Below are 13,235 nucleotides of genomic sequence, written 5' to 3' on the forward strand. Positions count from 1 at the left end.
ATCACACTGTACAGGACAGTTTGCAGTAATCAAAAATAGTTACTATTTTAAATTCTCTTTATACTTTTAATCATGGCTTCAGTGGTGACCTCAAATGGGGGCATGGGAAAATCAAATAAAATCCACAGAATTCTTACTCATCTGAGGCCATTGTAATCGATTTCATCCTTAAATTCTCTAAAAACACAAAACAAAATGCAGAGGTTCATTAAAACGGCTTTTCAGAAGAAAGAAAATTGAAACTGCTGGGATTAAAATTAATACGAAAATAAATAATATTTAATTTCATTGTTCATTGACTAGGAACGAAACTGCATTTCATTCCAAAAACAAAGTGTAACACACCAAGTACACAATAGCTTCCTGCATCAAAATTCTCAAGATTTCCATTTGAAAATTATTTCAACTGTTTATCTACCTGTTTAAATAAAAATAGGAATTAGAGAACAAAAATTGGAGTTGGTGGTAACAATCTGTTTAGATAACAAACTTTAGAACTTGTACAGTCTCGAAAGTTATAGGCAACGTACTAATGAATGTCATGTCAGGGCTCCTTGGAGGAACTTTTAAATCTAATTTCACTATGCACAAGAGAGTAACAGGAATATTAATTGTTTGCCTGTTTATATTCAGAGGTACAATAAAGAGAGCTCCAATCTGAGGGCAGGGCCTAAGAAGAGATCTTTGTGGGTCCAGTCCACTCCCTTAAGACTTTTGTGAATCAACTGATAAAGACTTAATGATTGTGACAGGATGTCTTCAATGTTAGGCTTACAAAACAGTCACAAGCCCTGCAAGTCTTTCTGATAAACCCAATCGGCACTGATGTATTTCTCCACTCTGTCTAATTGGTGTAAAGTTTGCAGATCTGAGTCTCATATCTTTCACCCAGCTTGCTGCGTCCTCTCCTTTGACACCGGGTCAAGGTTCACATTCGCATCCGATTATCAAAGTGGCAGTCATTAAGCAAGCAGCCTGCCTTGCACCAAAATGAGTTTGCTTGAAGGAAAAGAAAGCTCTGCCCATTTACTCAGCAGATTTTAGCATTTTAAGGAGGCCCAAATGTCACACAGTATTGCTACCTTCTGAAGAGTTTCAGACATCTCCAGCTGATGATTAATTGTGAGTGATGGGAAATAAAATCCAGTAAAGCCAGCTGCTTGCCATGGTCGGCAAAATTACTATAATGGATATAGGCTGCCAATTTTCCAGTTTTACTGGCAAGTCTTCCAAGTGTAATTAAGGGAAGTTATAAATGATATGGAAATCTATCAAGTCCCATTTATTTTCAGAGGACTTTTCCCCCAGGGACTTTTATCTTCAAGCTTATAGTTTGCTTTGTTGTGCTAATGATTTCAACCACTTCTTATTTCTGTTAAAGCCTCAATATCCCACCATAAGAAGTTAGAACCACTTATTTCACAAAGATTTAAAGAAACAGAAACCTCTTAAGGTCATTTGCTCCCTGCCCCACCTCCTTTCTTTTTAAGTTGGGACCTTGTTTGCTTTGTGGAAACTCCATTTCCAAATGCTGCCTCTTTCCTGCAACAACCTTGAAGAAATGGCCAAGATTTTGAGAGAAGGAGATTGATTCACCCACTCCTTAGAAAAGAAATAAAATGCCGGCCTTGTGAAAAGGGGCCTTTGATGCTAGACATTTAGCAGAGGGTGGTGTTGCTCGCTAATGTCGTTTGATTTGGAATAAAAGCATGAAAATGATGTGCAAGGGCCTAAAATTGGAGAGGTAAAGGATGAGTGCACCGTATTCCATTTCTCAATTTCATCCTTCAGAACCACAAAATGGGGGGTTATACAGTTACTGGATGAGATTTACGGTAACAGCTGTGGTCCTCCCACACAAGGGAAGACCTTCTAATGGGGTAAGGTCTGTTTTGAACAGACGGGGAGTTACAAAACAAGGTTCCCTATTAAGGATGAGCTCTAATATCCCTGGATAAAGAACACAAGAGCAATAGTCAGATTGCCTTTAAGAAACCCTAAACCCTACATTTTGTTCCTTCCAAGACACACACATACACACACAAAACCTGGAGCTATTTTAGAAAGTGCAAACTGTTCATAAATGACAGGATGCAAATGCAAGAGAAATTTTCCCCCTACTACTCTCTAGCCGCTATAAAGAATGCACAGGAAACTGTGCCAGTGGCATATGGCTTTCTACTGTGCTAAACATTCATACAAAAGACAGGTTCATCAGTCATTGGCGTATCTGGGTAAAAAAAAATAAAAAATTAGCTCCTGATGGATGTTATTTAGAGCTTACCTGCTGCTAATACATTACCAGGGCTGGAAACCCACATGACATTGGAACGGCAGACCATGAAATACAGCACGTGCAAGAACATACCATGTTTGCCAGCTTATCCAAAATAATAAATAAGCTATTTAAACCCCGTGCCTAACATTGGGCCCGCTGCAAGGAACCCTGGGTCAGTCCTACACAGGCCAATTAATGCACAGCATCTGCTGCACAGAAGCAGCGCACGAAGCACTTCCGAATGATTTCAGCAATTAAAAGAAAACTGTTTCCTGCCTGTTCCGACAGCAACTGTTTCAATGCAAGAGTGAGCATCAAATCATTGTGTGCAGCTGAAAAAATTAAGCCTCTTTTTATGGTGGGGGGAGGAGGAGGAAGGGGGAGCATGGAGATTTCTTACGGTATAGGATCCTTCTTTTGTTGCCCTACATTGTGTTTTTCTGCCAAATTAGACAGAAGGCTCCCAGGACTTGCAAGGCCCTCTACTGTATCACCTTCTGGTGCACTGGGGCTCCCTAAAAAGCTGGATCAATATCAGCCCTGCTGACTCGTCTGCAAAAGTGAAAACCCTTCCATTACATTTTTTTTAAGAGACCTTTATTATTTTCGAACACAGGTGCTTGAAAAGGATATACAGTGGTACCTCGCAAGACGAAATACTCGCAAGACGAAAGAGTTTTTCGTTTTTTGAGTTGCTTCGCAAGACGAATTTCCCTATGGGCTTGCTTTGCAAGATGAAAAACGAAAACGTCTTGCAAGTTTGTTTCCTTTTTCTTAAAACCATTAATACCCAGGGTGACTTCGAGGAGCAACTCATAGCACGTGGTGTGGTAGCCTTTTTTGAGGTTTTTGAAGACTTTGGTGATTTTGAAGACTTTGGGAAACCGTGCTTTGCAAGACGAAAAATTCGCAAGACGAAAAAACTCGCAGAACAAATTAATTTCGTCTTGCGAGGCACCACTGTATTTGAAAGACTCACGGAGATGAAGACGAGGGAGAAGTATCACACACAACTTTATGGTGGGGGGGGAGAGCCAAAACAATGGGGGCAACAATTGGACGAGACCTTGCGTCTCTGAGCCAGTAAAAAGCACAGTTAGAATCTTATTTTAGCACCACCCTCTTTTTGAACTCAAAGGAAAGTTGCACTGAAAGGAAAGCCCCCAATATCCATATACACTTGTACTTGGTTGTGTTGCGAGCAGTGACAATAGACTGTCAATACTCAACTACTGATAAGGCATAATTCTTGCAAAAATTAAGACAGACAAGGTCATTGCAACTGTGTCAAACATGCCCACACTATACACCCTGAGCTAGACAAGGAAAAGAGGGTGGGGGTTGAAGATAACACACAGTTTTAAAAGTCTCAACCCTACGCATTAAGCATTGTGCATTCTATACATTTATATCCCCATCCTCCCTCCAAGCAGCTCAGCTGTTTTGTCTTACTGGTGTCCTTCAAGGTTCTCCCTATCTCTCTGACTTGTTGGCATCAGACACCTATGTAGAAAACAAAATCAAGAGGATTCAGCCGTGACTGAATTCCTTGACATTGTCCAAATCTGTGTAAAATAATTAGTGCCATTTCCCCCTTCCATCCAAATTAAATTCTGAAACAGGAGCTACAGAGTTGAAAATATAATTAGCAGCAATTAACAGTGCTTGACAGACGATTATTAAACTTTTTACGCCACACTCCTTCAAAGAATGAATTTCGGTAGAGCGCATCCTAGATTTTCTGACCCTTGATTAATCAAAGGTCAGTGACGTTCCCCTGACAGCAATAAGAACCAATCATTGTACCCCCACTTATCCAAAACACAGAAGTTCTAGAAATGTCTAGATTTCCCTTCACAGTGATGGATTAGCTTGACAGTCCTGTTTTAGGAATATTGCGAGTCATCACTGACTACTGAGGAATGTTGATCAGTTTTGTGGGGGTAGCGAAGACCTACTTGTATCAAACTACGCCCTTATGTATTCAGATATAAGTTATATTAAATGCTGCTGCTACTACTACTACTACTACTACCAGTAATAATTTATAATGATAATATTTCTTTCACCACCACACACCTCAGCTATGGATAAAAAAATAAGCATAAATAAATGAACTGTCTGAAGTCTAAACTGTCTGAAGTCATATATATATATATATATATATATATATATATATATATATATGACCCCCCCATAGGTGTCAAAATAGGCAGTTCCACACAGGACTGAATACCTCATTCCATTTTTTTCGCATAAGCATCACTCTCCACCTTTTTTTTTTTTTTAAGTGTCAGGGTGGCCAGGTGTCTAGGTGGTTTTGTGTTTTTTAATTCTGCATAAAGTTAACACCAGCTGACTGGAATTTCATTTGAACTGCTAGCTCTTCCAGAGCAAAGAACTACGTCAGAGTCAAAGGGAAACTTCTGGGTTACTTACATGAAAATGACAAGTGCCTCTAATCAATATTTGGTGTCCATTAAATTATATCATAAAACTATGTATAAGGCATTTTTTTTAAAGTGCAGCTTAATTAACCGTTCCATTCCTATGCCTTCCCTTGCTTTCATTGTTTTACAAAGCACTGCTAATTACCAAAGGCCACGAAAATTTATTTCAGAATTTTAAGAGCTGAACAGCCAGCAAGGCATTAAAAGAAAAAGGGAGGAGGTTACAAGCAACAAGTAGTATATTAAAAATATAACCTTACATTTTACAAGAAATCAGCTGCCTGTGGTGTGCTTAGTGAAGTGAGGGGAAAAGAGAGGATTGTAAGGTGCTTTTCAGTTTGCTGCGTCTGAGCATTTTGAAAGACAAAACAATGGCTGGACATTTATCTGTAATCTCAGCAAGACATTTTTCCTAGTCTTTTTAAATTGAGTGTTATGGAGCAGAATTGTGTTGGTCTAAAATTAAATATGTCTGAAACCATAAACCTACTATTTGACGAGTAAAGTATTTCATTTCTTCTTTGACGTAACAGAACAAATTTCCATGTCCTATTTTGTATAAGAGGCTGCTACTACACACTGTTCAAGCTTGCTAAACACTTTATTCAAGCCTTTTCGGAATTAAAATTTATCTGTGAAATAGTGCAATTCTTATTTTGAAACCTCATGTCGTATATCACACCCTCTTGATAATACTGAAGTGTTTTCATACACGTTTAAATAAATAAGTGCACCGAGGCAGACTTTTCAAATGCAAATTAGAATTAAATAAAATAAAAACACTACATTCAAGAGTTCTTTCAAGTTCACATTCTAAATTATTTTTCTAGCACATATATAAAAATACATTTGGAAGATCAAATCAGTTTAAAAAGTTTTGGATTTCATTTATTTTTACAGTAGTTCTGCAAAATTACTAACACTGTGCAATTATCGATTACAGTTTGCTTACTGAAGAAAAGCAAATTTTGATCCAGAAAAACCTATCTGTATTTCCAGAAAGCCATTGAGATGCTTTACTGAAATATACAAAGAAATTAAGCTGAATTAGGTGGAAAGCAGCAATCCGCACTTCCGTTTCACTCCTGACATTTCATTCAAAGCTCCCAAGCATTCTATTTGCACATGTGCAAAGGGGCTTTTGCCTGACCTTTTGCTTTCGCCCCTCCCTGCCGCCATGACATATTACAAAGCAGCTTTTGAAACTTGAGAATATTTTCAAAGCCACCTGCAATGAAGAGGGAAGGCCTCAAGGTTGGGGGAAGTCCAGTGCAGGCGCACCTTGCCATAAACTTGGACTGAATATGGCTGTAATATTGTATCCTGCTACTCTGAAATAGTAATGAAGTTTATAAATTTAGTCCGACACCACAATCCTAAATGCAATAGCCACGATTCAAAGAACTAGGTATCAAGGAATCTTTTGAATGTTTTTTTGCAAACCATATTGGAAGGGGATGTTCAAAAACTTTGAAATTCAGTGGGGTTGGGGGGCAGCATTGAGGTGACGCCAGAAGAGGACATCCTGTGACTCCTGGATTTGGGTCCACGCTGCTTAGCCACCCATCATTTCCATAACTTCAGTGAAGAAGCCTATTCTCCAGTAGCTGCTCATTCATTCATTCATTTTATTAAATCTGTATAACGCCCTTCACCCACAGGGCAGTTCACAACATAAAATTAAAATGCAAAAACCACGGAAAACATAGTAAAAATAAGAACAACAACAAACCAATAATCCCCCCCTCCAACAACACTGGATGTCAATCAGCCCAAGGCCTGGTTGAAGAAGATTGTTTTCGCCTGGCACCTCAAGGTGTATGGGGAGAGCAGTTCAGAAGCATGTGACCTCTGGGTATTGTTGTACTACGAATCCCACTAGCCACAGCCAAAATGACCAATGGTCAGGTATAATGAAATTTACAATCCAGCAATATCTGGAGGACCACATATTGCCCATCCCTGCTGTAGATAGTCCATGTGAATGTATGAATATGTTGTGAACTGCCCTAAAAAGTGGCATACAAATTCAATGAAAAAATAAAAATGAAATAAATAGATGTGTGGATGGCAAGGGGCAGAGTCAGCAATGTGGTCTCACTCTTTGGTAATCACATAATGCCTCCTGATTCATGTGTGAAGGGAGCGAAATTTAAACGTTCTTCTGAGTACACCCAAAGTAGCTTTATTGATCCCAATCTTTATGTGGCAGCAAATTCCACTTTTTTTCAGTAAAATGTATGTAATGTCTACATGCTGTCTGTAAACTATGGGTACCTAAGTTGAAATGATCTTAGTAAGACTTACCCATGTATAATTTTGGGCAGAATTATGGTCCTTCAAATAAACAAATTTCTCAAGTTAGTTTGTGGCCCCCATGTATGGCCCCCAAATTTCTTCTCAGAAATAAACTTGAAGAACCCTCTCCCCAAAAGGGCTGAGCTGTGAAGTTCCTCACAACTGACCCGTCTTTGGAAGCTTTTTCATTGTTGCTAAGCAAGCAATTTTTAATGGAACTTGGAAAAATGAAGAAAATAATAACAAAAGCGTATACACAGAATTTGGCAAAATAAAGAACAATTCTCATGCACATTTCAGACCAACACCACAAAAGGCAATAAAAAAATGGAAGCCATCAGAAAGCAAATGCAAGCACACTATACCTCCCAACGGCCTAAAAACCTGGATGGATTCAAACAAAAATAACTACTCAACCTCTGCATCCCTACCCTGGTATCATCTTATAATGGCAGTGTTTCATTATTTTAGTGCATTTTAGTAAACAAGCCTCCTTGTAAGACACTCTATAGTAATGCGCTAACTCCCAAAATATTACCATGAAATAACATTTACCAATGGTCACAAACAGAAAATTTATGGAAGAGCTACTCATTAGTTTTAGCATAACATTCAGCTGCAAACTTTTTTTGTCATTTCCCAGTAATATTGTTTCACGCCTCATTATATTATTAGCTGGTAAATACTCTAGAATATAAAAAGGGTACTTAAGTACTCCTTAGTCTGTCTGAAAAGTAGAGGGGGGGAAACACAAATTCAGGACACATTCAAACAGTGGAACAAAAAAGACTAGTATATAAGAGTTCCCATCCGTTGTTCTCCGAGGCTTTGAACAGCTACAATGAATGATCCTTGTCCTGATGGACAGCCAAAACATGTAAGCTGAATCGCGCCATCTCGCCGCTTATTCAGTCTGGATAGCTGATACAACCTCATCTCCTTTCAAAAAAACTTTTTGACACCAGTCCTGGAAAGGAAGGATTTACGCTAAACTCCCTTTCAGCTCCACAAACGTGTTTTTGCAATTAAAGCTGCCCAATTACCATTGACAAGTCCAAGTCGGCAGAACATAAGGACTGTGCTGTTCAAATGCTCTGCCTCTCGGCGCCTCCAGCAAAAACCCACAGGCAGGGAGAAGGGGCGGCAGGGAAAGGGGAGGGAGAAGCAAGAAAGAAATCTCTCCTCATTATTTAACAACTTGTTTGGTATTGCACCGCACTTCTTTGGGAATGTTTGATTGTATGGGAAGAATGTTTTCCCCATTTCAATTTCCTGGCTGGAGGCCCATCCTCTCATGGTTTTGCTTCTTCATGTACACAAAATATACACAAGACAGATACATAAAAGGATACTTCAGAGCATCCTATTTTTCCCCGACTCACTTTAATGTCAGCAGAACAAGGCATTTTGGATAAAAATGGTTGGGAGATTTTGTCCTGAAAAATATCCTGGCACCACACGCAAACACACACACACACACAGTGTCACTCTTTTCCATTGTACTGCACGGAGGAATGACAGAATTCATACTCCTTGTGACAAGAACAAAATGGCAGTAAGCAGACAGTTTTCTAACCTGCCACTCAGTCGATCTGAAAATCAGGAATTGTCAGTGACCATACCTGGTCGTTGTATGTGATTGACTATGTTGTTTGATATGACACTTCTTATAAAACTCTTCCACATAGCATGAGAAAGGGCATCTAAAGATTTAAACAGGCAAAATGTTTCACAGATGACTCACTCAGCTAAGCTCATGAGTAAAAAATCCTGTCCCCCCCCCTTCAGAAGTAGTTTAACAATGTTGATGGTTTGCAATTTCAAGGTAAACATTTTCCAGTCTTGAGTGCAATTTATGTTTGCTTGTTTTTAGTAAGCTCAGCTTCGTCGTTTGTTTAAATGTAAAATACGTTTAAAATGGCATCCCAGTGGAACCTTTTCTCCTTTTTATTTTTTTAAAAAAAGCTACAGCAGCGAGTACATCTCAAAAAGAGGCCAAGGTAGTTTACTGGCTACATTTTTGGAGAATCGGAATTAGTTCAATGCTAAATAGCATTATCTATTCATAATTTATCCCATTTTTAATAGCTCAAAAAGAACTGTCCGTGTTTTCTAAATGCATAGATAAATAGGTACGTATGTATGCACACAGACACAAAGTGTTTTTTCTTAAAGCACAGCAAAAACATGGAATATGGAAACAGAATATTAAATTAGAAAGATAATATTAAGCATGACATCCATGATGCATAGAGCATATAAAATAATCTCTCAGTTCATAGGTCTCATATCGATCCTTTGGATATTAGGGCATATTAAGAAACAGATCCATCATCTGACAAGTATTATACAGACCTACCTCAACGCACCTTTCTACAGTCTTTCTCCAGCAACTTTACTTACTCTTTCTGCCCATAGATGTAAATATTAAGGCTCCAATTTTTACTTCACTGATTAGGCAAGCAGGGGCCAACTGTAATCAGTGCAACTGAGAATTAAGCAACACACCTTCATTTTTATTTCAACTCTTTTGGTTCTGGTGTATTTCTATAAAACTGAATGAATAATTAAAGATGACCTTTCTTGTGCTAACATAAAATTATAGCATAATATTAAAATTAAAGTCAAGAGGATGCATGTGTTTTTATTATGACTAGCAGCAGCTAGCAACTGAAAGGCTTGGAGTCAAGTCAGACAGAAAAAAAGTACGTGTTTATCATGATGAATGTAATTTTTTTTTGTCAATTTCTAGGACAATATGCCTTCGGAATGAATTGATCATAAAGGTTGCCTTCATCCCTGTAGTGATTTCAGCTGAGTTCCCCCACATCCAAATTAAGTTCCATGCACATTCCCTATATACAGCAGTATCCCTAAAGTAAGTTGACCTGTTTTTTCAAGAGTAACCAGAGCGTGGGAAACTTGATATATTACATTGCAGCGAGCTAAGTTTGCAAACGAGTAGCCGCATGACAGGAAACCAAAACCAGCGTGGCTCCCGTACGAGTATAGATGTAGGATACTCGTGTTTGTAAACATGTACTTGCCACATTCACAAGTGCACATACCGAAACATCTTCAGGCAAGACCAAAAAAGAAGTGTGCAAATTGTCCCTGATTCTCCAGTGAGGAATATTCTTAACTGGAACAGATACAAAGGGCAAGGAATTATCTTACCATGTCTCCAGGCTTTACGGAAACTGCCACCACTGCTCCAGGCATGGGCGATCTCAGGATGCTGGAGGTATCCTCCACCACTTTCTCTGGCATGTGCTTGCTGAGTTCCGCAGCAAGCTTGGTCAGGATACGTAACTTGTACTTGGGGCAGGAGAGAACAGAATGAAGATAAATGTCACAAAAGCAAATAATTTTTTTTTTTTTTTATTTATTAGATTTATATACCACCCTTCATCAAAAGCTATCAGGGCGGTTCACAAGGTAGTATCAAACAAGTGTCAAACCGTAAATTTATTAACTAATCAAAGAGGTACAAAATATATATAGTCGTTTATAGGGACATGTTTCTATCTAGCATATGCTGTATATGTGGTTTGGAAATGGACAGGACTTTCTTTTTACTATGTATTGAAAACATTATGTGTGGAGGAAATTAACCTATTTTGTTAAAAAAAAAATCAGTTGAAAGCACTGCTGTGAAAAATAAGGCATACACATCTAAAAGGAGAACACTATGTTTAAATCCTAATGCTTTAATATTTATATTTTATTAAAGATCTTATGAAGTACAATCCAGCATTTGTTTGCAACCTTGAATTGGCACATCGCAAACTATATTTTTACAGATGTTCACCAACTGGAAATATTTTGTAATTTCTCTACCTGCCCACACCCTTCACTTCTCCCCTCTACAATGCATAACTTACTATCTAAAATGGATGTGAGATTTTAATAATACCAATTATACACATTGTGGCTGACTTTTTGAAAGCGGCTTGGAAACAAATCTCTCCACCTGCTGCCTATCATGCTTTGAAACTATAGCGATGTAAAACGTGGGGATAAATTGATGGAATCAATTCCAAATAAATACCGCAGTAAGAGAGCAAAACTCAACCAGGTAAATAGCCGCACTTGAAAACATTGAACACAATGAATTATGGGTTTGATCTTTCTCTACACACGAGTGGCAACAACAGCAGAAGGGCCACACAGTCCCCCCTCCCCCACTTTCCAGTCCAGCTTTTTTTCTATGAAGTCCGCAGGATTCTGAGAATCCAAGCTTCCATTTTAAAAAGAAGCACCGAAAAATAGCAAAAGTAGACAGTATCTTGAATAAGTAGCAGTCGGGGGGGGGAACAACACAGTGTAATTTGCAAAGTTGTTTGTTTCTGGGGGTTTTTATGCTAATTTACCACCAAACTATCAGCAAAACACTATTTTAAAAGTGGAGGGGGGTGGTTAAAATTATTATTAGCTTTTAGAAGCTATTTTTACTCAGCATATCAACAAATGCTTTTTCACATCAGGTTTCTTTGGTTTTGTTTTAATCAAAAAATATTGTTCATGCTCTGCAGCCACATCAGTTTTCTTTGGTTTGGCATAAGGCTTACCCAAGAGCGGAGACACTGCACTCGGAAATCCAGCAGATGGCAGCAGGTCTCTGTGAGAAATTTGTTCCTCTTTGACCATCAATGGACAAAAGAGGAACAAACATGCTCCTATCACTAGTTTAACCAGCTGTGTTGATAATAAATGTTACAGTTAGAATTGCACTTATGATAATCTAATTTGCATCGAGATCAGCCAGCAGCAGTATGTCAGCTTTTGGATCTTTTAAAATTGAACTTTCACTATTAAAGCAGAATTCTTAGCACTTTGCAGCTTATCGTGCAAATACTGTCAAATCATGTTACCAGCTTTGGTAACCTATGGCAGTGTAGTTTAAACATAGGATCTTCAGGGAGTTTTCTACACTGATCCATCTGCTGTGGAATTCCTGCACGTTGGCGATGGTTCTGGGATGGGCTTTAGTGCACATGATCAAATCAAATCAAACTGACTTTTTGTACATGTGTAAGTATATCAATATGTGTAACTATCATGTGCATTTTTCTGCCCGACTTTAAGATACTGCCTCTTTCAAATACTAAATACTAAAGCGTAGCAGTGTAAACACAGTATACCCTAGAAGCTGCACAATCATCAAGTACAAGTTGCGGTTCCTGCGTTGCAGGGGGCTGGACTAGATGACCCTTGGGGTACTTTCCAACTCTATAATTCTATGATACAAGAGGGGAAAGGGGCAAACCATCTTTAAGACAACATGTCCATCTTTTCCCCAATTTACTCAATACAGAACACAGGGGTTCTGAAGAGTTTAGTTAAAAAAACAACCACCAAGTTATTGTTCTTCAACCGAATGGACTGAAGTCTCATTCACTTTTTGATTGCCTAAATATTAGAATATCCAGTGTGAAGGTAAATGGGAGTTAATAATGAGAGGTCAAGTATCCTAGCCATTTTGAACACAATCAACCAGGAACTTGCCTGGGATCAGACCTACTTAAATTAAATGGTAGCTGTAGATCCATGCTCTCAATTGGTTCCTGTTCATTCCAGCGAAGCTTCTACACATCTTCCTAAATCAATGATACATTGCTTTTCTAATCTGATCAAGGCTATATATTGCATTCACAAGGAGAGAGAAAAAGTTAACACCCGGGGCTGCAAGGCTCTAGAACCAATCCAGAAAACACAGCTTCTTACTGAGAATGCAGGACAAGATACACCTAACAAACCCCATCAGCGGAAGCCCTGCACAAGGACGTTCCCTTGCGCAATGGAGCTTTTCCTCCTCCCCTCCCTTTGTTCTCCCCAAATTTCCTCTGTGGGTCAGGAGACAAACCACACACACCCCATACCATGCAGGGGAAGGCAGGAGAGAACACTCCATCTGGCAAGGTAGTGTGGTTGTGCAGATGGAACATTTGTAATAGTGCAATGTTGATATATACCCCATAGTAAAGGCCAGGTGTGTCCAAAGTCTGTTTCGGGGGCCTAATCCGGCCCGCCAGTCGGTTTAATCCGGCCCCTGTGGCAGGTTATTTCCTGGGGTCAAATCCGGGGGCGGGGGGGAGCTCAGCAACTTCAATCCTAAAAGGGCAACAACTTTGGTCGGCCCTCACGTATGTTCACTTCATCAAACCTGGCCCTCTTTGGAAAAAGGTTGGACACCCCTAGTATAGGCT

At 39.1% G+C, this 13,235-nt stretch overlaps 2 protein-coding genes across 14 annotated transcripts in view; one reads left to right on the plus strand and one right to left on the minus strand.

Moving 5' to 3' along the window:
• The window catches only part of GGACT (gamma-glutamylamine cyclotransferase), a 73,210-nt gene that overhangs the window by 28,506 nt on the left and 31,469 nt on the right, over positions 1-13,235 (plus strand). For 3 of the 12 annotated variants that reach the window (XR_013985398.1, XR_013985404.1, XR_013985405.1), the window contains one exon: positions 634-2,047. The exons of 7 other annotated variants lie outside the window; for them this stretch is intronic. The gene's annotated coding sequence lies outside the window, so the exon portion shown is untranslated. Of the gene's footprint in view, positions 1-633; positions 2,048-9,778; positions 9,905-13,235 lie in introns of those variants that run through there. 2 more of the 12 variants (XR_013985399.1, XR_013985400.1) reach the window with 1 other exon arrangement.
• PCCA (propionyl-CoA carboxylase subunit alpha) overlaps positions 1-13,235 on the minus strand; it is a 234,330-nt gene that overhangs the window by 9,119 nt on the left and 211,976 nt on the right. For both annotated transcript variants that reach the window (XM_081003052.1, XM_081003051.1), the window contains exon 22: positions 10,204-10,344. In XM_081003052.1, the coding sequence (XP_080859178.1) occupies positions 10,204-10,344 (141 nt within the window). The remainder of the gene's footprint in view (positions 1-10,203; positions 10,345-13,235) is intronic.

Source organism: Podarcis pityusensis, assembly GCF_964106645.2.
Source record: "Podarcis pityusensis genome assembly, chromosome: 4".
NCBI lineage: Eukaryota > Metazoa > Chordata > Lepidosauria > Squamata > Lacertidae > Podarcis > Podarcis pityusensis.